General features: G+C 46.5%; 1 protein-coding gene across 1 annotated transcript in view; it reads right to left on the reverse strand.

Moving 5' to 3' along the window:
• Positions 1-1,178: 1,178 nt before the first annotated feature.
• PSD2 (pleckstrin and Sec7 domain containing 2) overlaps positions 1,179-25,587 on the reverse strand; it is a 46,197-nt gene continuing 21,788 nt past the window's right edge. Inside the window, exons 7-14 of the mRNA XM_035559647.1 lie at positions 22,032-22,121; positions 20,929-20,972; positions 17,212-17,402; positions 15,957-16,027; positions 7,155-7,312; positions 5,411-5,555; positions 4,228-4,371; positions 1,179-1,577 (exon numbers count right to left, since the gene is read on the reverse strand). Of these exons, the coding sequence (XP_035415540.1) occupies positions 1,371-1,577; positions 4,228-4,371; positions 5,411-5,555; positions 7,155-7,312; positions 15,957-16,027; positions 17,212-17,402; positions 20,929-20,972; positions 22,032-22,121 (1,050 nt within the window). The 3' untranslated portion in view covers positions 1,179-1,370. The remainder of the gene's footprint in view (positions 1,578-4,227; positions 4,372-5,410; positions 5,556-7,154; positions 7,313-15,956; positions 16,028-17,211; positions 17,403-20,928; positions 20,973-22,031; positions 22,122-25,587) is intronic.

Below are 25,587 nucleotides of genomic sequence, written 5' to 3' on the forward strand. Positions count from 1 at the left end.
GTCAATAGTCTCTCAGACTTTGAAGGTCCAAATAAATCTTCTTTGTTTAAAAAATGCTGCAAAATATAAACAATAAATGACTGTAGTTAGCAGCTACAAGATCCTTCAAAACTGGAACTTGATTACTCTGAATGCACCTAAAGGAAAGAAAAGCAATCTGGGATAAAGAACCAAACCAAATAGCAAAATAAATAAATAAAGTGCGGGAGGACAGTTGTGGCATTGAAATGCAGTGGAATCGCTTCTAGTACAACGGTAAATCATTGGACCACAGACAGCAGAAAGGAACAGAAACACAATTCCCTCTTTAAAAGAGTACAGCATACAAATCGCAAAATGGAGGAACTACAACACTGATGGGCAGTTAGAATTGCTCCTGCACACAAAGGTTCAGCTGGATCTGAAGCACATTTCCAACTGCGCCTCGAACCCAAAGTGGCAGATTCCATGGATGCTAAATAAACAGCCATTTAGCTAGTTTTTCTCAATGAACAGGAACAGGAGTGTGATGTTTCACAGCAAAGCCAGGTGGGCTTTCCATTCAAGTACAAAAAGGAAAAAAAAAAAGAAACATAGGCTACTGCATTTTTGAAAATGTCCTGTTCAGACCCTCCATGGTCCCTAGTGTCTTCTCCAGGCAGCTTACCTTCTCTTGCACACTGAGGTTAAAATCCCGTATTAAGTTTTCCTTATATATATATATTTATTTATATATATTCATATGTATATATATTTATATATATATAAAAAGGATAAGGTGACAGAGGGCACTTCAGGCCTTTACTGCCACGGGCAGATGACAGTCCCACACACTGTGCTGAAGACGCCTCTCACTCAGTTGGTGACTAGCTCATGAAACGTGTCCTATCGTGACGTGCCAGACAGCACTCCTCTCATGTGAGGGATGTGCTCCCTGCTGCTCTGTGCCTTTCTCTGAGAGCACTGGTGGTGACGCAGACACTGTTGTCCCGGCTGAGTTTCTTGCACTTCTGGGAACTGTGGATGTGAACCAGTGGAAACTCCAGGGAGAGAAGGAGGAAGGAGGAGAAGATAGGGCTGGTGGAACAGAGCAACCTGGCACCTGGAGAATGAGCATATCCCTTTATTGTGCAGGCTGCGGTAGAAGGGAAAGAAAAGCCACTGGTGCTGTTGGGGAAAAGAAGAGATGGAGTGTCCATGATGCTGAAATGCCAGAGCACTGCCAAGGAGTGTCAACTAAAGCTTCTTTGACTTCTTTCACTAGAGCAGTCACCGTGTCATACACGTCTACGGTTTTGTTTGTATAATTTCCTAGGTAAAATTGTGCTCATTGATCTAGTTCAGGAGCGCAAAGCATCACCAGTTCATTTCACCCATGCACACATTCCTTGTTAAGTGTTCTGCTCTATTATGTCCTTTTCCACCTTACAGGTGACAGACACATGCCCTTGGCTCAAGGAAGGGCTTGAATGTGTCTTCCGCAAAGCAATGTCATCAGCTTCCACCTTAAAGAAACTGGTTTCAATTCTCTCCAGGTCATCTGTCCCAACTTTTATTTTCATGCACAGCAGATTGATGTATGTCTCGTAGCGGCTCTTCTGCAGGGAAAGACGAAACAGAGAAAAAAGCCTGAGAACAGGGACAGGCCACGGCGTGTGTGGAAAGCAGAGGCGATGCCATCTGCTACTGCAGGAAAACACATACTATATTATCAGGATCCCACTGTTCACACTCTGCAAGAGCTATTTAACAACAGCACAATGCCTGGTCTAACCAAAGCCTTCAAAGACTTATTAACTTACAGTTCAAAGGGTTGCGGAAAAAGGGGATGGTTGTGCAAGACTCTCTTGTTTTTACAGGTCTTGACTGCCACTCTGGTTGTTTAAGGTGGCTACAGGAGGCAACAAAAAACCAACATAGAATCATAGAATCACAGAAACGCGAGGTTGGAAAGGACCTACAAGATCATCTAGTCCAACCGTCCTCCTATCACCAATACTACCCACTAAGCTACTAAATGATATCTCGTAGCACCTTGTCCAGCCGCTTCTTGAACACCGCCAGAGACTGCCTCGAGCACTTGACCACTCGACCACCTCCCTGGGCAGGCCGTTCCAGCGCCTGACCACTCTTTGAGAGAAAGTTTTTCCTGAATTCTAATCTAAATCTCCCCAGGTGCAACTTGTGGCCATTTTCTCGAGTCCTATCATTAGTTATCTGAGCGAAGAGGCCGACCCTCTTCTCATCACAACCTCCCTTCAGGAAGCTGTAGAGAGCAATAAGGTCTCCCCTGAGCCTCCTCTTCTCCAGGCTGAACAACCCCAGCTCCCTCAGCCGCTCCTCGTAAGCCTTGTTCTCCAGACCCCTCACCAGCTTCGTTGCCCTTCTCTGGACTTGCTCGAGCACCTCGAAGTCCTTCTTGCAGTGCGGGGCCCAAAACTGAACACAGTACTCGAGGTGTGGCCTCACCAAAGCTGAGTACAGGGGGACAATCACTTCCCTGCTCCTGCTGGCTGCACTATTTCTAATACAGGCCAGGATGCCGTTGGCCTTCTTGGCCACCTGAGCACACTGCCAGCTCATGTTCAGCCAAACATCAATCAACCCTCCCAGGTCCCTTTCCTCTTTACAGTCTTCTAGGCACCCTGCCCCAAGCCTATAGCGTTGCATGGGGTTATTGTGGCCAAAGTGCAGATCTGCTTCTTCCTGACTTAAAACATTCAGAGTTCCCACACTCCTGCCTGCCTGTCTGGGAACAATGCTGTGAAGATGTCCCCACTTAGCACATGGAAAGTTCCTCTTGGTTGATATAAATATTTCTGCTTGCATTGTTTTCATCCAGTAATTCACTGTTACCATTAGTTGTGCCCTCATTGCTCTTCACAGAGGACAGCAAAAAAACTGGAGGCAATCTCTTCTCTGCCTGGCATCATTTCAAGACTAGATGGGACCTCTTTTTATGGACTTATGTAAAACCCCAGTCCTTTCCTCTAACATCTCAGAGGAAGCCTATACTCACTTCTTTGTCAGCACAGAGAAACAAGCATTTCTAGAGTATATCTCATAAAATAGATTAGATGAGTCATGCTCTGGAAGTGCCAGCTTCTTCTTGCAGACTGAAAAGGGAGCCTAGAGAGAAGGCTTGGATGGAGACTACTCCTTTGCAGATATCGAAAACAAAATGTCTGGAAAATAGGAGGCATCAGCATGCAACTATTTGAAAGGTTGGCACAAACACAAGGGAACCAGCAACCACAAACTATGGCTCTGGTGATTCAGGCTGGACATGATGCTGTTTCCCCAAGTGGGTGGTGGAGCCTTGGATTGTGGGAGATGGGAGATTTCCATCCATTTCCAGGGATGGCAAGAAAATGCCACACTCAGCCCAGGCTAATACTGGGAATAATCTAAGCTCCTGCTGAAAGCAGGAATAGACCCTCCAGCAGTCCCTCCCCAATGACACCTCTGTGGCAGGATTTCTACCTTGTGCTCAACTTTCTCTGGAACAAAATATCCCATTTCTCCAATTAAATGCTACTGAGACTTTGCAGAGCATTTAAACTTAGCTACACGCATCCTCAAAAAGTCTGCAAGCACCTGCAATGCTGGTTTTGGCTTTATTTACAGAAACAGTTGCAGCAAAACAAGATTAATACTCCCACGGTTTCCTTCAGCTTTTTATGAATGTTTCTGGAAAAGGCTGATGTGCACTGAGAACAGAATCCCTTCCTTATTTGGGACCTGAGGAAATTTCAAGTTCCAGAACAGTAAAGGAAGATTTTATTTCTCTCATCAGTTTTCCATGCCTTGTGTTAGAAATCACAGAAGGGAGGAAATGTCATTTCTTTTTACAGATTCAATGGAAAACAGTGAGGCTTATCACTGCCACATAACACACATCTAGCATGTAAGCCCTCTACTTCCCTTCCCTTCCCTTCCCTTCCCTTCCCTTCCCTTCCCTTCCCTTCCCTTCCCTTCCCTTCCCTTCCCTTCCCTTCCCTTCCCTTCCCTTCCCTTCCCTTCCCTTCCCTTCCCTTCCCTTCCCTTCCCTTCCCTTCCCTTCCCTTCCCTTCCCTTCCCTTCCCTTCCCTTCCCTTCCCTTCCCTTCCCTTCCCTCCACTCCCTTCCTCTCCCCTCCTCTCCCCTCCCCTCCCCTCTCCCAGGCTCACAGCATCCACTCTGCAGTTCTCAATTCTCCTCAATCAGCCAAGATATCATTTATCACAGAAAAGATGAACATTCCTTTACCTCAAAAATTAGGTAATGTTCTTTGAGCCTGTACTCCTCAGCCTCCTTTGACTTGAGACTCTTCTCTACAGGATGTGATTTATGCTCTGCTAATTCATCTGCAATCTGCTTCATTTTATTTTCATGAGATCTCAGCTGTTCTTCCTGCCGAGAGAATTGTGTCAGGTATTAGAATGTAGGCGTGTAACACCCAAGTGCACCGCCAGCCTGTTGACATGGGGTTTGTCTATGCAAGGACATAAGCCTTGCTACTGGAATGGGCTGCATACCCTGTGCTGGGGCCAAAGGTGTGCAGCACATTTGAAAATCCATCTGATAAGGAGCAGCTTAAACACAGGTATTTGAGGAAGATCAAAACTGATGCATCACAAGTGCCAGGATTGGATTTCTCTGGCACCTGGGCTTTTATAGCATCATGAACACGAAACCTCTGCATCTTTTAATAGCCAGGCAGAACTAGCTGTGTCTCAAGAGCTTGTGCATCTGCTCTCTCTGGAGATAAAGTACCCTCCCTGTCTGGGCTCTGACATCTGCTCAGCAACTAGAGCTATATCTCTGTTCTAATCATTTCAGGCTCAGGCTGTCCTCTCCCTTTCCCTTTGCTGAGGGCCAGTGGCAGAATATCCCCATTGTTTGGAGGTGTTAAGCCATGTTTGGCATTCCCTGGACACTGCAAACACGAGTGGCTCTTCAGATGGCAGCTGCCTATTGCTCTGTGCTAACAGAGCCTTAGACAGCCATGCTTTGGCGCACTGTGCTCCCTGCTTCCAGTAAACCTTCCCCTCCGAGGCTCTGCAGCTTTCCAGACTGAAAAACAATAAGGTGTCACCTCTGGGTGCCATGTCATTAAAAAAAACAAAAACAAAAACAAAAACACAGCAATAAACAAGAAAGAATCAACACCCATTGAGGTGGGTGTGTGTACATAGGGTTGTTTTATATTCATTGCAATAGAAGCATTGTGCAGACACCAGAATTTCCTGTGGTCTGTCCAAATCTCCCACTCTACTCCCCCACTCCGGCCATGTACACAGTGTGCACTTGAGCAGGTGCAGACTTGAGCACCTGAATGTGTCTGCTAGGTAGTGCTGGGGGAGCTGCAGATGAGCTCAGTGTGAGCTGCATGCTGATGGGTTGGCTGAGCACTGGGCACCCCTCCATTGCTCCTTCTCTCACACTTTACCTGGCACAACTTGGTCATGGATGAAGGCAGGAGTGGGCGGCAGAACTTTTTCATTGAGCAGATCGCAGCTGGAAAGGCTGGGGCAGAGAAAATGGCAGCAACGAGGTTGATTCGCAGGATCCAGGAGAGCATTTCTTCTTTACTTCTGTTACAGAGGAGGGGAGGAGAGAAAGGCGTGTCTGTAAATGTTCCTAACCCAGGACCAGCCAGCTCAAGACAGCCCTGAAGCCACCTGCTTTCCCTAGGGCTATTGGTCGCTTTGCTTTGAAGCCATTTCTGTGCCATCCTGGGTAGTGAGAAGGAAAACACTGGCTAACTGGCTCCTCTACATTGTCCCAATGATTTCAGGCCTGCTGTCTGCCTACATGAAGTCCTGGGAATTCTGCCTTCCTTAATAACTCTAGTTGTAATCCCTGAAGATGAGAGGTAGCATGGTGGCAAGTGCCAAGAGTACCCTACTCTTTGGAGAGTGGGAGACACATAACAGAGGCTCCACGGACAAGGATGAACTCCTCAGATGTTCATGGAACTCTGCCCGGGGTCCCTAATCAGATCTGAGCACTGCTCAGGTGCGAGCATTGCTCCCACCAGGCTTCAAGAGGGTTTTCACTGCAGAAATTCAGATGCCAAGATTTAGCCTGATGTTAGTACCCCATCCCAACTTCAAGACAAAATCACTCCTCACAGCAGGTGACAAAGAAAACATCGAACAGGAGATGGCTCAATCACACTTGACACTTTCTAGCAAAGCAATTTTCCTCTGCAATGGACTAAGGAAAGAAGAAGATATGGTCTGGCTGGTGAGCTCTTTAATGAGCTTTAGCCACTTTCCCCATCAAAGGCTGATGAGAGGAACTGTCAGCTCCTTAGTTCAAAGCACCATATAGATTTTCTTCTGCAGAGTGACAACAGAAGTTAGTAAGGGGACAGCTTGCAGTGAGGACACGCCCACACTGGGGACAATGGGACATTATTTAGTGGCACAGTGCTGTGTTTTGGGCTGGTTGGCTACTGCAGTCCCAGCTACTTGCACAAATTTTGGCAAGGGCAGTTCTATGTGGCCACCCCACAAAAAGCAGTTAGCACTGGGACGTAACTTTTAAACAAATTTTATAACAGTTGTATAGTTAAGCATGAGTGTATCCACATGTTCCCATCCTGCTTCTGAGGGGCAGTGGAAACTCCATAGTCTGTCAGGCAAACACATTTATTAGTCCAGCCCCAGAGATCTTCTCCTACAATGCAAGTCAAACCATGCTTTGGAACCATTCTGCTTTGCCAGGTTCCCTGTAGTCCTTTGGCAGCACAACCTTAGCTGAAGTCTACAGGATTCTGCCAGAGCAACTGTGGAAGCAGGCTTTAGGGCAAAGGTGGTCTGTGGAGGACTGCAGCGCTTCAGGTGTTAATGCATGAAGGGAGCGGAAAGAGAAGCCACCTTTCTCCTCAGACCTTCACCTCCCATCTCATCCTGCTCAGCCTTACTTGGTGACAGATGAGAAAGGCTCCAGGACTGGCACACAGCTTTCCACAGAAAGTGGAAACTGCGGCCCCAAGATGAAGTCCCTTGCACAGTCTGACAGACCTCACCCTAATCTCTCCTGCTTAGCACCTTCCTCCTCAAAAGTCCTTTTTCCCCCAGAGTTGTCCCTAATGTGTGTGCTGGTCTGGCTGGGCAGAAGAGGCTCTGTCTGTGACTGGAAGTCAGGCTGCTGGTCCAGGCTCTGCAGGGAGAGCTGGTACTTACGGTGCTTGGAAGAGAAAGACTCTCCAATCGGCTGTCTTCAGTTTAAGCACATTGGACTTCTTGCTGTAGTCAGAGGCTTTTGTGGCTAAGGCGTGGTGCACACGGATGGCATTTTTCAGATCCACTTCAGAGAGGTCTTTGTCAGGTTTGTATTCATCCTGTGAAGAAGGAACGTTAATTGGATAATGACTATGCTAACATTTGTGGGCTACTTTAATGAACCTGCCTTTCTCTCTGTGCTGTAATCACAGAGTACTGAGACCAGGAAAAGCACTGCTTTGTACAGTAAATGCTAGGAGTTGATAATGATAATAATTAACATCTGGCAACTTCTTCCATCATTAAATTCACTGTGAAGATGTGAAGAAGGAGATGAAAGTTTTAAACATAATTATCAATAGTTCTCTCTAACACGGCACATGCCTGAGGCTTCTGGGAGATGACACAAGACGGCTAGGTTTCTGCAGAGCTTCACCCACAGTGCACAGCTCATGCTAAGATGCAGATTCTGGTTGTTGGCAGGTATCAGCAAATGAATTCCCACCCTGCAGCTGCACCACTCCACATGGTGAGGGGCTTTGACTGTCTTTGGCAGCCCTGGAACAACTATTCCTGGAGCCAATGCACCTCCGTGCAAGTGTGGGGTTTCCTGGACACCAGCCACTGAGTATGGTCCACCTGAATCATGCTTGGTATCTCTTTAGTATGTGTGACTCTTTGGCATGGTCTTTCATGTAATTCGTTAGTCAGACACTTGCAAATTGCAGCAATGTTTCCTGTATTCCTGCTGTACTTTCCTCATTGAAGGATAATTTCACAAAACTAGGGAGTACAGAAATAACTATATATATAAATATTATAAACAGATAGAAAATACAAACATGGGATTCCAAAAATCTGGGCACAGCACTTTTTAGGATAAACAAAAAGGAGTTCAGTCAATCCCATGTTTACCATTTGCTTTCCCAGCAACTGAGCTGATGGCCACTTAGAGCAATACCCTCCCTCTCTACCCTCTCGCCAACTCAACTGCTGGTCCAGCTGGGGGGTGAGATGATGGATGGATGGATGGATGGATGGATGTGAAAAAACCTGTCCCTGGCTAAAACAAACCATCAACCTGTCCCCCAAGTACCTGCCTCTGGTTGGTGAGAAACTGCAGGTGCTGTGTTGCAGGCCCCTGCCTAGTCACATGGAGACGCATGCTGGTGCAGCCCTGTGATGGAGCTGTGTGGTTGTGCTGCAATCAGGTGGAGCCCAGGACTGCTGGAGAGAATTGCCTTTTTGGGTAGCTACGCTGTCTGATGGCATCTTCAACTGCTGTGAAATGACCACGTCAGAGGCCAGGTTAGGCCAGGGTACCCCTGGAAGGGCCTGCCATATCCTGCTCATTACTGTGCAAACCTACAGGACTAAGTCTGTGCTATGTTTTGTTACAGGCTACAGTCTTCTGGTTGTTCTCTGGTGTCGGGTCACAAAAGTCTCCCCTGTGCTGCCTTTCAGAGCACAAAGGTCCAGCACAACCCAGCCCATGGATGTGGCTCATACAGAGCCCTGCTCTTGATGGGAAATAGACTTTTGAAGTCTTTCTTTCCCTTCTTTTCTGAAACAATCATCCCAACCAGGAGAATGACTGCTGCACTGTATGTGATGCTTGGCTTTGTGCAAAGAAATGTCATGGGGCCCAGGGCCCAGGGCCCAGAAATGTCTGGCATGGGATCCTGCCACATGCAACTGCCTTTTGAATGCCAACCAAAAAGAAAAGCCCTGGCTTTCCAGCACAAGAAGAGGTGGGTGCTGCAGGCACCCTGTGTTCAGTATGGGTGCATTGCACGACAGTATACACAACCTTTCTGCAGTGCTTTCCTGCACTGTTAAGTGATTTGGAGCTCCTCAGAAATTCAAACCACAGCTAAATGCCTATGCATAGCAGAGATGTCTGCAGGAGTCACAGTGGGTGTTTCAGTAGCCAGAGGGATGCACTGTGAGCCTTTTAAGAAACAAAACCAAATGCTTTGACTTATGAATATGCTACTAATATGTTACTCCACCTGGCAGCAAACGTGTTTGAGGAAGACTTTGCTGCTCAAGCCTCCTATATTGTAGACACACATCCAATTCTGGATGTTTTTCCAAAGGAGCTCTTGGGATGTGAATAAAAATGACCAGGAAACCCATGATCCCTTATTTCAAGATGAGCTTTCTAAAAATACGGTGTGAATAGCTAGGTTTAATGGCATGTGACAAGAAGAAACTTCCACAGATGAAAACTGGTTTGACAAATGCAGATCTTCATGTTGAATGGTACCATCATTTACTGTCTCTGCTGATATCGGGCTTACAGGATTTAATGTAGGTGTAGGAAAATCCAGATTTTTTATTTTATTTTAAACCTGGGCCCAGTCAATCAGGGTAAGGTTGAATCAAGCAGGTTCTCTCTGCCTTGTGCCTCTCTGCTGGCGGCTGGGTTTGCAGGAGCACATGGTACTGCAGGCTCATTTCTGCATGGGCCAGCTGTGCCAGGAAGCTTGTTTTAATGCCTGTGCTGCAGTAGGCATGAAGACAGGCTGAGGGAGTTGGGGTTGTTCAGCCTGGAGAAGAGAAGGCTCCAAGGAGACCTAATAGGAGACCTTCAGTACCCAAAGGGCGCCTACAGAAAAGCTGGGGAAGGACTCTTTGTCAGGGAACGTAGTGGTAGGACAAGTCTTAATGGTTTTAAACTGAAAGAGCGTAGATTTAGATTAAATATAAGGAAGAGGGTGGTGAGGCACTGGAACAGGTTGCCCAGAGAGGTTGTGGATGCCCCATCCCTAGAAGTATTCAAGACCAGGTTGGATGGGGCTTTGAGCAACCTAATCTAGTGGGAGGTGTCCCTGCCCATGGCAGGGGCGGGTGGAACTAGATGATCTTTGGGTTCCCTTCCAACCCAAACCATTCTACGATTCTATGACTTCCAACCCAAACCATTCTACTATTCTATGACTATACGTACTGCTGGTGAGGCACGGAAATCTTTGTGTGAAGCCTTCACAAATGGCTCTAAAGTTACATGATGCTGTATCATGGTGCTTAGGCACATGGTTTAGTGGATGATATTGGTGGTGGGGGGACGGTTGCACCAGACAGTCTTGGAGGTCTTTTCCAACCTTAATGATTCTACAATGCCACACACATGGAATGGGAGCCTTCACGGTGCCCAGCACTTACACCAGTGTGTAGCCTTCCCCTGGAGAATAATTCCTTGCTTTTCAGCAAAGCATGCCAGCTTTGCTTCAGAGCCTACAGCATCTTCTCTATGTTTTGCCTCAATACCTTTCTGAGCTTTGGTGGAAGTTTAAGCAAGTGCTTAAGCTGCTGGGGAAGAAACATGTCCAAAGACGTGTAACATGGATGCTTTCAGTGAAGGGATTCTGTCTTAAATCTCAAAGAAAAATGATTTATACTAAAACATAAGTAGTGTCCTGCCATATCTAGAGGAAATGCAGGCAATGTTTTCTCCATGCTAATATGCTAATATTAATCATATGCTAATATTAATCATATGCTAATATTAATCTCACCTTTTTCCAGTTGTGGTGTTACTCTGCCTTTTATTTGCTGGCAAATTTGGTATCACAGGGTTGTTGAATTTTTGCCTTTTGTGTCCTACATTGTTCACATTAACACTTGTCACTGGGAAATGGGCAAGGTATGATGTGCTACACCGTTTCAGTTACCCAAAGCCCCCAGCCTTTGAATGATGATGATGTTTATTTTTTCCTTTCTTCTCTGGTTGAAGGGTGTCAGCAATTTAAAGGGTATGTTTTGGGGATGTTTTCTGCAGGAACTGAGGCCACGTGTGGATGATGTGTTTTGGAACCCCTCCAAATTCATTTAATTTACTTTTGATTTAATATTGATGACAGAGTCCCCATTCATCTGTCTCTTCTGCCTAAGCAAAGGATCTGCTTAAACATGTACCACCACCCCCTTGACTGGGCTTCCTTTCTGCCATGACAGTGCTCCATGATGTCTTTGTTTCAGTCTTCTGAGGCAGCTCTCCTCTACTGTCCACTCCAATGTGGAGGGGGTGGAGTAGCCACAACTAATATGAGCTCTCCAGCTCAAAGTTTTTTTGTTTGTTTGTTTTGTTTGTTTGTTTTTGTTTTCTTTTCTTTTTTTTTCAAGAAAAAATCTCTCTCTGTTGTGCCTGCTTTTGTATGACACCTGTATGGGGTGAGAGTCCAGCACATTGATTCTGCTGCCCTCTCCTCTGGACAGCAATGAAACGAATATTCTTCACAGCACTCTTCTGGAGAAACTGGCTGCTCATGGCTTGGACAGGTGTACCCTTCACTGGGTGAAAAAATGGCCAGGTGACAGGCCCCAAGGAGTTGTGTCGAATGTAGTTAAATCCAGATGGAGGCTGGTCAGTAGAGGTGTCCTGCAGGGCTCAGTATTGGGGAAACTTCTCTTCATTATCTTTATCAATGGCAAGGGGATTGAGTGCACCCTCAGTAGGTTTGCAGATGACACCAAATTGGGAGGTAATGTTGATCTGCTTGAGGGTAGGAAGGCTCTGCAAAGGGATAGGCTGCATAGGCTGGACTGATGCATTGAGGCCAACTGTATGAAGTTCAACAAGGCCAAGTGCTGGGTCCTGCACTTGGGGCAAAACCACCCCAGGCAACACTACAGGCTGGGGGAAGAGTGGCTGGAAAGCTGCCCAGCAGAAAGGGACCTGGGAATATTGGTCGATAGCTGGCTGAATGTGAGCCAGAAGTATACCTGGGTGGCCAAGAAGGCAAACAGCATCCTGGCTTGTGTCAGAAATAGTGTGGCCAGCAGGACTAAGGAAATGACTCTGTGCTCAGCTCTCGTGACGCCCAACCTCAAATACTGTGTTCAGTTTTGGGCCCCTCACTACAAGGAGGACATTGAGGTGCTGGAGTGTGTCCAAAAAGGGGGTTGTTTATCCTAGAGAAAAGGAGGCTCAGGGGAGACCTTATCACTCTCTACAGCTACTTCAAAGGAGGTTGTAGCAGGGTGGGGGGGTCAGTCTCTTCTCCCAAGCAGTAAGTGACAGGAAAGAGGAAATGGTCTCAAGTTGGCCAGAGGAGGTTTAGGTTGGATATTAGGAAAATTATTTTCACTGAAAGGGTTGTGGAACAGGCCGCCCAGGGAAGTAGTTGAGTCACCATCCCTGAAGGCATTCCAAAGACAGGCAGATGTGGTACTTAGGGACATGGTTTAGTGGTAGACTTGGCAGTGTTTGGACTTGACGATCTTTTAGATTTTTTAGATTTATTTATTTAGATTTTTTAGAGGTCTTTTCCAATCTAAATGATTCTATGATTCTATGAATACGGGCATGGAACTACAGAGATTTGTCATGCTGCAGCTTGCGAGGGGTTTTTCCTCTTTTTCTTCATCTCATACCCGCTAGCCTAAAAAATATTCAATGAGGAAAACAAACCACTGCCCCTCTTCAGTCTGGCCATTAAGGTGGCACTCCAAGTAGCACTACCATGGTAAAGGCCTGCCTTCACAGGACATGTCCCTGGCTCAGGGCAGCGCTGGGAACTCTTCCATGGGTGGGGGCTGGAAGGGCAGCCTTGGGGGAAATGCTGAGACCTGCACCCTTTCCAGTACTTCCATACAAAAGCATCTCATGCTTTATAGCCCTCCATCATTCCTCTCAACACCCCTCTATGTGTGATGATTAAGGGTTATTATCCCCATTTCACAGAGGTGAAGTAAGTTGCCAAAGGCCATGGAGTGAATCAGTGATCAGTGTGGATTAGAGTGCAGGAGAGGTGCGCCCTGCTCCCAAGCATGCATTTCTTCGTCAAGACTGTGCTGCATCCCTTTAGGGGATCAAGCAATTGCTTCAGCAGACTGTGCTAGAACATGCTAATCCAGAAATTAACACTGGCGAGTCAATGATATGTGACTTCTTTACATCAGTGAGTTTATGGATGCTGCCTGAATTGCTTCTATCAGACTGCTTTCTTCTCGTCCAGCCAGCCAACCACATACCCACCCATTTTTCTGCCTGTCTTATCCTATTCTTACCTCTCTTTGCATCTGACCATTCCTTCTTTCTATACATCTGTCTCCCCAGACCCTCCCTCCCCCCCCTCCTTCTCTCCCTCCCCCTTTTTCTCTGTCTCTCACTTCCAGTCAACTTGCTCCCCTGGACTTATCTGCATTAACTTCTGAGAGTTTCCTGTTAAAGACTAGATCCTTGGTGTTATCTGAGTGAAAAAATGGATGAGGCTGGACCTGTACTCCATTGTGTCAGGTGTGTCTGGAAGCAGGTACTTTCTCCTCTATCTTCATGTACAAAAATCTCTTCCCAGTGACTTGTGCTCAAGCCAGGTTCTATCTTATATTTATGTGCAGGCATCTTCCACTGAGAGCTTGGGAGCCTAGCACATGGCTTCCTTACTGTACTGTGCAACTTTTTAGCTCTGCAAACAAACCCATAGGCAAGAAATTGCGCTAAGAATAAGGCTGTGCTGGAGGTTACCCACTCTCTGTTGTGATGCTGGGAATACTTGGAAGTGGCAGTCTTTTTTTTTTTCTTTTCTTTTTTTTTTTGTTTTTTTGTGACCTCAGCCATTTGTCCTGTCTCTGCAAAGCCCAATCAATATTTTGTCTACAGCCAAATCCAGCCCAAGGATTACTTTGAGAAGGACCATATACAGTCTGTCAGTGACTCATAACTAAGAAACCACTCTTTACCCAAATCTTTGGCCCAAATGCTTCTCAGGTTATTTTTTGTTGTTCTTAATGTACTTATGTTCTTATGTTCCTATTTCCTTGAGGCACCCTCAGCAATTCTCGTACCTCCTGCATGACTGACACATCAGTAATGGCTGTTATTTTTCAGACACCTTTATAACAGTTAGATATTAGGTGTGTTGTTTCTTTAGTCCTTCCTGCTAAAGAAAGCACTCAGTCTTTTAAACATTTTCTCCTAAAGGTCATCTAGATAAGAACACTGATCTTCTAACAGCTATGTGTCTCTGTCAATCTCAACCTCACTCTGTTTTTAAATTCTAAACTAGTACTAGCATAACAACCTATGTTAATAAAACAGCCAGGACAGACACTGTTGCTGGCCTTGTATAACAAGGCCGAAAACCAACCCCTCCACCCTCTTCAGCAGCAATGAAACTCTGTCTTGGTCTCACTGCTCCTTCTAATACTGTCAAAGCAGTCAGGAAAACCTTCAGTAAACTGGATTTTGGTCCAGCATGGCAAGAAAATTCTATCCCGAATGTGTATTTCATTCCAAATATATACCCCCTCAACAGACCTAGACCTAAAAGTGCTTGGTGAAAAACTCATTTAAATCTAACTGCTTCCTGTGATTTTGATGAATTTACTTTTTTTTTCCTACAGAAAGAACTGACAAAAAAAAAGGTGCTAGTTAAATCTTCATGCATCATCCATGGTCAGCACGGGGACCTCTTCATTGGGCTCCAGATGGAGACTTGTGTTGAGAAAAGAAGCTGGGATGTAAAAAGTGTCAGTGACCAGTGACTTCACGATGGCCAGGCTTAGAGTGCTAGAGAAGATCTGGGCTCTCCTGTACACTACAGCTTCCCTCAGCTGCAGGAAAGAGTAGCGAGGCTGTTAAAATACCACTTGGCTAAGAGCAATCCACACGGTAAATTACAATTAGTTGCTACCAGATTTCTGTTAGCTTTGTGACCTGTGCCATAGGATCTGGCAAAACATGAGAATCGTTGGGTTGTGCTAGGAACAATGAGTCATAATTCCATACTGCCCCGAGGATCTTTATGCCTTTTTTATATAATCCAAAGTTTGTTTACTCTCATTGCTTTGGAGATAATACTGCAATACATAGGAACATCTACCCACAGGGAATGCTGTTTCAGCAAGATGAGTTCAATGGGTTACTGAACAGAATGTGCTACTAAAGTAGTTCAGACCTAGTTCAGTGGGTTATGCTGCTTCATGATGAGTAGACATTTGGCACCCCTGGCTGGCTCTTACTAACATTCAAGTGATGTCCTATTCAGGCTCCTTAGATATTTCCACAGAAAACACTATCCATGGAAATCTCCCTAGCATCCAAGGGTTTTCAAAGGCAGAGAGGTGAATGCCATAGCATGCAGGTAAGGTCTTCCACGGTAACTTTGTCTCCCACGGGAACCTGGGATTTATACTCATGTTGACTCAAAGGTGGCTATGGAACTGGGGAGCTGGAGAAAGCTATGGAACGGAGATGAAAAGAGGCAGAAAGTGTCTCTTGGCAGCCCACGGAAGAACCCAAATTGGCAAGGTCGAAAGGAGACAAAAAACTTTAAGCATGGGGAATTCCATACCAGCCTCACAGGAGGTACTCGTGCTCAGGTCTAAGCCAACTAATAAAACAATAGCCAGGACAAGACTGGTCTGATAGTCTGCCCCTTCTGCTTCCTAAGGCATATCTCACCAACATCCTAATTCACCTACTCCATATCTGTTCAGTCATGCTCCCCAGTATCCCTTATTTGTTTATACTTCCTGCTTACACTTCTGCAGAAGTCTTGCCTCTGTATTTCCTCTTTCATATCTCTTCCTGTATGACCCTCTTTTGAGGCTGTGCCCTTAGCATGAACACCACCATCAAAGATGACGGCATTCTCCAACTCTATATACTGGTCTCTGGAGGAGTTCTGTATATGTCCACACATGCATTAGGACATTGATTCACCTCTACATGCATGTATGGGTCTCCTACTTAGGACAGCAGGGCTGCTTTGGACACAGCATGAAACAGCAAATGGGACAGTCCACCACAGTTACCTTTTGTAAATAAAGGATGGTCCCTTTAAGCACAGCATAAAATTTCTTCCAACCTCTTCTTCCTCTGGGAGCTAAAAAAGGAAGAACAACTAATTATACACACCTGCTTCTGCCATTACTGCTTGACCTTCACATTTCTGGCAAAACCAACCCTTTCCTGACCCACCATAGGCATGTACTGATGCCTAGACCTCATACACCTCCAAGCTACTGCTTATGAGTGGCTTGTCATCAGGGACATGTCAGTTGACAGAAATGGGCTGGGAGATGCAGCCTCCCCATGAGAACTCAAACAGGTCAAAACCAGAGATGAGCAGGTACAGGCCTACCAGTGGACACATACAGGAAGTCTCTCTGTTCCTCCAGACATGGGTTTGTATTGTGCGAACTAAATGCTTGAGGAACAGAGACATTCCCTGAGCTCCTCTGGTTTGGATGAATTAGGCAGACATACCCTGGCTATGGAAGCTTCTGTTCCACTGAGGGGGGAGCATTACCACCCACCATCTTGATGGACCTGGGGAAAGAGAGCTTGCTGGAAGCTGGAGGGGGGTGGGAGGTGAGGGGAGCCTGTCTACACCACCACAAGAGAGCTGGTCCTCCAAGGCATGGGCTATTAAGAAAGTGCTGGAAGCAAGAGGCCTTTGGTGGTAATCTTCTCTACTCAAGACTTTTAATTGGCTGCAGTGACTGGGCCATCCATATCAATTAGCAAAAGAGGTCATCCAAGGTTTCATTAAGCACTGCTCATTAACAGTTCCCAAATATATTTCCATTTAACTTTTGTGTAATACCATATATTGACAGCAGAGCTATGAGCCAACCTGTTCACCAGCACCCTGCACATGGCAGAATATAGACAGGGCCAAAGCTTTGAAGACCAGACTGTCCCCAAGGTCAGTGTTCAGGTGGACAACTCCTGTGCAACTAGCCTTGACCTACTGCTCATAACGTAGGAGTCAGGGTTATGCCCATGAACAGAATGGAAGACCAGGTCTATCTGTGTGGGACAGGCACTGTTAGGTTCTTTGCCAGTGATAACGGAAGACTGAAGTCTCCTGAAACCATCCATATCTGCAAATGCCTCAAAAAACCCTCCTTTCCCTGTGTGCTGGTGCTCATGGATCTGGGGGGCTCTCTTTTGTGTTTCCTGGGATACAGTGAGGAAATGCCACTCCAGCGGGAGAGCCAGGGAGAAGGCTTGGGCAGGGCTTGTTACTGCCTGGGGCACATCTTCTGTCCCATTAACACATACTTCTCTTCCCATCCATGTCTGCATGGGTTTTGCGCGTGAGGACACCGTGCTTGTAGGTGACTGCATTCAGCGCTTGGGGGATGTCCAGGAAGGGGTTGCTGCTGTCAACAATCCTTGTCACTTTCTTTGCACTGGCTCCAAATTTGTCGTCTACCAGCTCCGAGAGTGATTTCCTCAACTCGTCCTCATCACTTGGAAACAAATTCAAAGAAGAGATTGAGTGGAGGACATGTGGGTGGGGTCACAGCGTGCCCTATTTGTTTTGGTTTAAAAAGGAGTTATTTATTACTAGTCAAGAAAGAAAAGGAAAGGAGACCCAGAGACTGTAACACACCAAGTGTGCCAATGGTGGTGATCTACATACAGCAGAAAGGAGCATGGGTGGCAGGTTAACTGTCCCAGTGGCCTCACTGTGAGGTTACTGAAAGCAAGAAAGGGTTAGGTGCTTGTCTGAACACCAAGGATCTTCAGACACAGCACTGCTGAGGATTACATTCATTCCACAGGGAAAGTCCCCAGCTCTGTGCATCACATTCAGAAATTTAAGGTGGTCTTTGGCTGAGAGCCAGGTATCACAGGGGATTCTCAACCTTTCCTGAGGCAGCAACTGGGGCCTCCTAGATACTGAAGAAGCTTTATGAATGTCCTCAGTATCTCTGAGGCACCAAAGCTCTGAAGACATTAGGGAGATGGGCCACTTTGATCAAACAACAAACTCTGGAATAGGTTATGCATCTCTCCCCATTTGTATCCTGAGGGAGGGCCAGGATAGAGCAAGAAATGCTGGTGATTTCCATAAAAACTTCTCCTCACGGATCTCCTGGTTGTAGACTCTGGACAGCAAGGGCTGAGAAACTCCAGAAAATGTCCAACGATTCCTCCAAGCCTACCTCTTCCTGTTTGAAGTGAAATCTAATTTGGCACATAGAAACTAGAACCTACATGGGAAGTGGTATTTTCCCAGTGTTTCTGGGCATTAAGGAGGACAACAAACATGGAATTTCTGCCTGTCATGATACATGTTTGTGTCTAAATGACATGGTCACTTCAGATTAGATCAGATTAGATTAGATTGGGAGCAAACCTCAGATGAGGAGTGAACCAGAGTTTAAACCATTAGATGGGATATAAGCAGGAAAATACCACACTTCCCCACCTACAGCTAATACATGGCAAAAGCATCAGACAGCTCTTGGAAGAGAAGGATGATTTCTCAGCTCTTGACACCCACGGGAGTCCTGGGGCTTAGGCAGAGCCCAGACACCACACTTGGCTGGGGAGTTAGTGGGGACCAGTTCTCAGAACTGCACCAGAGAGAACCCCCTGAACTCCTGCCTTCTGCTTGGGTGCTGGCCATGTGTCTGCCCATCTGGCTGGGCTTCATGGGCAAGTGCATTTGACTCGCTGGATGGCCACTGGGAGAAGGCAGAGGTGAGCAGGCAGAAGAGGGTCTGGTACCCCGTGTCAGGGAGCATCTATTTCACATCAGGGGAGCTGAGGGGGGCCTCATGTTACAGCCTGCAATAACTATGCAGGACACCCTGCAGCAAGCAAGGCAGGTCCCAGGCCGGAGTGTGGCAAGCAAGGGGGTGCAGGAAATCAAACGGGCAGGGTGGCAGGGGCAGGAGAAGGGCCGCACGCTGCCGGCTGATGATACCTGCACCCTGGGGGTGGCTATCCCTCCGACGTGCCCAAGCAGGGCAGCGTGAGCTCGCAGTTGTGTAAACGCTGCCCGCAGCCACCCAGCAGATGCACTCCTGCTGAACTCCTTACATAAAGCACCCCGCGGGCACCCGTTGTGGAACCAGAGAGCTCCCTCTGGTGACCACGTCCGCCCACCGACCAGCCCTCCAGGGCTACATCTCCACTGCAGAGCTCGCACTGGTGCACAGATTCGACATAAGATTGTTTTTGAAACCAGTCAGGAGACTTCTTATGTCTGCAAGCTCAGCCAAGGTAGCTGGAGATGGAGGTAGGAGCAAGCCATCTCCAGACACTTTTCTGGCCAGGATAGGATAAGGTGAACATCAGATGATGGAGCTAATGGCCCAGAAGGTCCTGCTCGGTCCCACAATTCTCTGGAGACAAAACAGGTCTGAGGCTAAGTGGGAGAAGAGAAGAGGTGTTCACTGTGTTACCTTAAGGCCTTGGGTCTGTCATGGGCTTTCCTAAGGTAGAGGTAAGAGTGGGGTTGTAATGGGGCTAGGGAGCAAACATCTCCCGTCTCCTCACTGAGGGTTCTGGCCTGTGCTGTAGGCAGACAGTGGTCAGCAGAGAAGGGGAAGAAGGGCTGAGGAAGGTGCTGTGTGAAAACATCATGGAGGCCACCACGCTAGCTGTTCCCAGACTTGTCACCTTGTTGTTTCAGGGTAACAGTAGGTGAGTCAGGTGTCTGTGTAAAGCTGAAGGGGAACAGATTTATTTTCATTTATTAGTGATCTGCAGGAAGAGACAGACTGCATTTGAGTTTGTAGATTACATAAAACTGGGTTGTGCAGCTGATATTTGTGAGGGCAGGGCCACCGTTCAGAAGACCAGGAACCTCACTAAATGCAGAATGGACAAATGCAAAGTATTCCACTGGTGTGGTGTGGTCCTGCAGAAGGATAGGCTGGGACTGACTGGCTGGGGAGCAGCTCTGCCGAAAAGGCCCTTAGGTTCCTGGCAAACAGCAGGATGAACAAGAGCCAGCAGTGTGTCCTGACAGAAAGAAAGGCCAAGTGCATTCTGGGCTGTATAAACAGCAGCACACTGAGGAGGCTAAGAGAACTGATCATTCTCCTCTACTCTTTACATCATATCTACATATGGCAATTTTGTTGAGCCTCAAATACAGGGAAAACATCAACAAGCTGGAGAGAGTTCAGCAGAGGCCATCAAGATGCCCAGAGGCTGAAGCACTTGCCCTATGAGAAGTGATTAAGAACCGGACTTGTTCAACCTAGAAAAAATATGTCTTTGGGGGATCTCATAGCAGCTTTCCAATATCTATGAGGAGGTTATCCAGTAGACAGAGACAAGCTCTTCACTGGAGGACAAGAGACAGTGTGTGTGAATTGAATCAGAGGTTTCAACTGGGTGAGAAAAAATGCCACTATCAGGATAATTAAACACTGGTGCATAGACCCAGAGGGGCCTTGGAAAGGCCAGAAAACCCTTGGAGGTTTTCGAGATGCAGCTGAACATAGCCCTGAGCATCTGTTCTGAATTCAGCATTTGACAACACTTTGAGAGGAAGCTGGACTTGAGACCTCCTGAGGTCCCTTCCAGCCTCAACAATTCTCCCATGGTGATTCCAGAAGGAACTGTGTGGAAGAGAAGGGAGGTCTTGGTGACCTAAGTAACCCCAGATCTTGAGTTTCTCGAGCAAAGACCATGATCTGAAGCACCTGAAGAGGGACTGGCACTTTCTGGGTATAACAGAAAATAAAGGGGACTTTCCCTCCGTTTAGATTGTACCATTTAGATTGTGCCAACCTGAATGATTCTATGATTCTGTTTTATGATTCTACGGAACCTGCACGCACAGACTGCCACCAATCTCTCTGTCTGCTTTTGTGTCTAAGCCATAAATAAACCCAGTTTGCCCACGGGAGGGATTTCAGTGCTTAAGAGCTTGGCAGGAGATGTTCTGGAAACTTCTGGAGCTAAAAGCAGGATTCAAGACTTGTCAGCTACTTCGAAAGATACTCTCTAAAATGCTTAACATATACTTACATGGCCCATTCCAGCTTCTCATTCTTGATGGAGTTATACAGTGTCTGCAACAAGAACATGGTATTAGCTGTGTCTCTAAAAGTAGACATGTCTGGCTTGTGGAGATCATTTCTCCTATACCCTGTCTGTGTTCTCAGAGAGATACCTTCACTTCTAAAATGTCCTGGAGAAGTATTCACTAGTGAGCAAGACAACTGCTGTCCTCCCAAACCCTTTTTTACCTATGGGTTGGACTGAACATGTCAGCAGCATAGGTGTTTGGCAGCCAGCCTTGCTGAAGAGCCCATTCATGATATTTTTGCTTAATTCTGGGTGCCGAGCCTAGTCCTGAGTGAACTCTGGCCTACACAAATTTGCTAGAAGAGTCTAGTATATACTAAAACACCTCCAATGTCTTAACTAGGGGAAAGGGACAGTGGAGGCTTGAACACCGCCCTGAGAAGCAGGAGAGGGATGAATAACTTTGGGGTTCAGCTTTTCCAGTTTCTCCTGGGAAAACTTCCAATGACTCCTCTGAGGCAGGAGGGAAGGAACGGGCTAGAAAAGCAGAAAGCATGGGTGGCCCTCACCATACTGAGGAATGGCGTAGGGTGAGGTCTGCTGGTGGGGAAGTTTGTGTCTAAAGCTCGTCATGACATCCCTGATGTGAGGCTAGCCCTTTCAACCTCCTTCCATACAGCAAAAAACAGAGCAGGTTGATGTACCTGTGGCAGGTGCAGAAAATGTTGGTGGTGCTAAATCACATGGAAGGAGAAAATATTCACTTTCTCTAACCAATCTCCCATGTTACTGAGCTAGTTATCTTGGAGTACTACCTATAATTACATGGAACTGAAGGCAAAGAAAAGTATCCGTGACAGACAGCTGTATTTTTGGTACTTTTTTTCTGTACATTATCTGGTATACCACAGAACTACCATGGTGGGAAGGGATCCCTGGCATGCTCTGAGGGCAGATAAATACCGGAATAACCTGGATTACAATTCTAATGAAATAAATGTGTGATAGAAAATACTAACTCAATGGCTCTAAGTGTCATGGTAGGACTAAGTTACACTACCATAATAATGACAGCATCCCACTGTCTATGTGTGTCACATTACCTTCAGCAAATCCTTTGCAAAGTCCTTCCCATCATTCAGCCCATCCAGGTTTGCTATGAACTGTTGACATGACATCTTTTTGCCAATATTCTGCAAGGCAAAGAAGCAGCACGTTAAACTTCTGGAAAGTTTTGACTTTAATGAGACTTTTTTAAAGAACAATTTTATATGCAGTAGCAAGGCCTGGGTTTGCCTCAGAAACTCAAAGCTAGATGCACATCTGTTCTTATTTTCTATTGGGATCTTTGATTTATTTGCTCATGCCAGCAACAAAACACTTAAAATGACCTCTTCTAACGGTGTAGATAAAACACCTGAAAACAACCTCCAGGTCTTGCTCCAAACTTTCTCATTGATTTCACCTCTGGCCTCCAGGTTGGCCCTGGTACAAGGTCTGTGCTTCGAAACTCAAAACAAGCACTCAAACCATCTTTAAATATTGGAACTGGGATGGGCCTCCAAGCTTACAGTGTGGGAAATTGTATGAGCATGCAGTGTCGGCATCTGAAGACAACCAGCGCTGGGCATTGATTGATGAAAACTGTTACTTTTCATTGTTGTTACAAGGAGAGAGAATCCAGCTACTGGTACTGTGTGAACTAAGGTGCTGGGCTGTGTGAGGGCAGTGCGCAGACAATCTCAGTTATCACCAGTTAATGCCAAGATAAATTTGGTGCCGATACTGCCAGGTCATCTGGAATCCCTGATATTAGTCTGTGACATCTGTCTTCCCAAACCTCTTACCCCTCACCATAGCCAGGTCACTTTCTCAGCCTGCAGGGGTTGAGGGGCTGGAGGCAGACAGCCTTTCTCCTTGCCTCCCTTTGCATTTGTACCTTTCCAAAGGACTGGAACAGAGGTGTGGAGGGGGTCAGTGAGAACTGTAGGGTTCAGAAAAAGGAGTCTGATATCACAAAGGAAAATAAGTGTCTCCGGTGTCATGCCATATCGCAGCCTCCACACCTTCACGCAAAGTCCCCAAGAACAGATCTTGTGGTGATATCACATGGAGTGGACAATGGAGTTAGTGAGAGGAGAGCAGGAGAGATGAGGTACCACCACTGGTCCTAAGGCTGAGCAAGGATCCCACTTAGGGACTCAATGAGGAAGAAAAGGAAGGCCCTCACTGGAAGGGGATGAAGCTGCAACAGATGATGTAAGAGGTGCCCCGCACAGTAAGGTGTGTTTTCAGTGCAAGAAAATAACGTCTTGAGAGAGACTGATGCCAGAACCCCCCTGGGGCTTCTTCCCCGAGGAAAGCATCGGCAAAGAGTGAGGCCCTGGGATTAACCCACAACAGACCCCCCCCCCCCACCTGCCATCTATGTATGCATACACACTTTTTGGCCATACATGGAGCTGGTGCTGCCTTTGAGCAGCTTTGAGCAGCTCTGTCTGAAATTCTTGATTATGCCTCCTGTCTCCTCCATGAGAGGTCAGGGAAAAGAGATAAAAAGCACTGTTATGCATCTGCAGTGCCTAGGGACACTGCAGTTGGCACAGTATGGCACAGCATGAGGCTCGACCATCTTTGCTTTCTCACAGGAAAGCCCCACAGCTGCTTCCCGTAACTGGACCCCATAGCTAAATGCTCCTGCCAGACAGTGCTCAGTAGCTGAACCAGGCACGGGGAACCTGCCGGGAAGCCTGCAAACATGCTATGTTTCTTCAGCAGAGGGAGGGGAGGTTTGTGTACTGGCTGGTTGGTAAATTACAGAAAAACAAACAAGCAAACAAACAAACAAACCAGCCAGCATCACAACAGGCGTGGGGGTGGAGAAAGGAAGGAGGGTGAGAGAGCGCATTTTAAAAAATGGGCTTTGGAAGATACTCAGCTGTAGCCTGGTATTTCTTGGCTGTTTCCAAGTCCCAGCATTAGGAGGCTGTGCAGGTATGTGTGGATGAGGGAACACTGGGTACTCAGTGGGAAAAGAAGTGCCATGTGAAAGTCCCAGGAGGCTGCTGGGACCAGTGGCTATCTGGGGTGCTCTCCCCAGCCCTCCCTCTGTAAGGTGTTAAAACACTTGAGGTTCTGGGCTGGAGGCACCAGGCATCAAACATAGCTACAAAGTGGTGAGTGGAGTGCATCCACAGTGAGCTTCCCAGCATAAGCATCCTGCCCCTGGCAGACCCTGCTTTTACTCGGGCTTTCTTGACCTTTCTTAAATACTTATCTCCTGGGGAAAACAAACAAACAAACAAACAAACAACAACACAAACTGCACATATGCTGCATCATGAGGTGAGGGTTGCTGGTCTGACTGGACAAAGGGATCTGGTAGTGGATTTATTCTAGGCTGCAGAATCAAAATCAACATGCTGCAGGGAATGATCCTGCAGACTTTGGATGACAATGACCCCTCGACCACACAAAGCTACTGTGGGCAGACTGGTGTCACTCTGTAGGTGGTTCCAGAGGCTTTCTGTCAGAGCACTTCAGCTTTCTGAGTGCTACTAACACACGTTGCTAATGTGACATCACAAGCTTGTCTCAAAGGACAATATCACAGTGTTTTTAAGACTAATAGTGATGCATGCGGTGTTAGGAGCTGCCATGGGTCCCATTTTTATGCTTTGTCCAATGGCCATGAGAGCTGCTGGTTTGCTTTTTGAATTGAATGCTTAAGCTCATTGCATTACAGTATGAGTGTAGGAGCTGGGCTTCAGCAAAGTACTTGGTACTCTGAGGGCAAAACGTAATCATGAGTGCTGGTGATGAAGAGGTGTTGATTTGTCACTGTCTTTCCATGGCAAGCAGTTCTGAACAAGGAGGGAGAAAGGTGTGCGTTGAAAAGGAAACATCTCAAAGCTTTGTCTCTGAGGGTCAAAGTAAAGCACAGGAGTACTTTGTCATAAGATCTCCTGGAGCTCAAACAGCACCAGCAGAGCATGGTGCAGGGCTCCAACAACCTGGTTTATATTAAAAAGCTTGCAACGTTTGCTGATAACTGTTGGCTTTTAACAGCAACTCCAGAAATCATGTGATTCTATGAAAATGGAGCACCTCATTTTAAAAATAGTATGTTTGCAGGACCATTTCAAAACAGGGTCCAAATGTACCTGCAGTAGAAAATCAACAGTACTAAAGTAGAACTACAGTGTGGCTATGCGCAAATCTCATGTTTTAAAGCCAGTCTCATCACTTTTAGGCCTGAACTCAGCATATGTGACCATCAGTACTCGGATGGTGAACTAGCCCACTGTGGAGACGCTACTGTAGACAATTTGCCATTTAATAAGACACATCAACTCCCCCCTCTCCTAACCAGAGGGATTTCCCACTCTGTGGCAATGTACAGGAAAACACTGAAATACACACACAATATTAAAATAGGAAATTTTAAAAAGAAAAAAAAGAAGTGATATGTAATATCCCAACAGCATATTTAACAAAACAAGGAGTGAGAGATCAAGCCACACAATCCCAGGTATCCTGCAATTTTTTTGCCCAAGGAGGATTTTATGTGACTCATATCAGTTGCTAATGGGTTACCAAGTAGTGAAGAACACTCACTGCACAACATCTTAGGAATCTGGACAAACAAAATCTCTCTCT

The sequence above is a fragment of the Cygnus atratus genome, chromosome 14, assembly GCF_013377495.2.
Source record: "Cygnus atratus isolate AKBS03 ecotype Queensland, Australia chromosome 14, CAtr_DNAZoo_HiC_assembly, whole genome shotgun sequence".
NCBI lineage: Eukaryota > Metazoa > Chordata > Aves > Anseriformes > Anatidae > Cygnus > Cygnus atratus.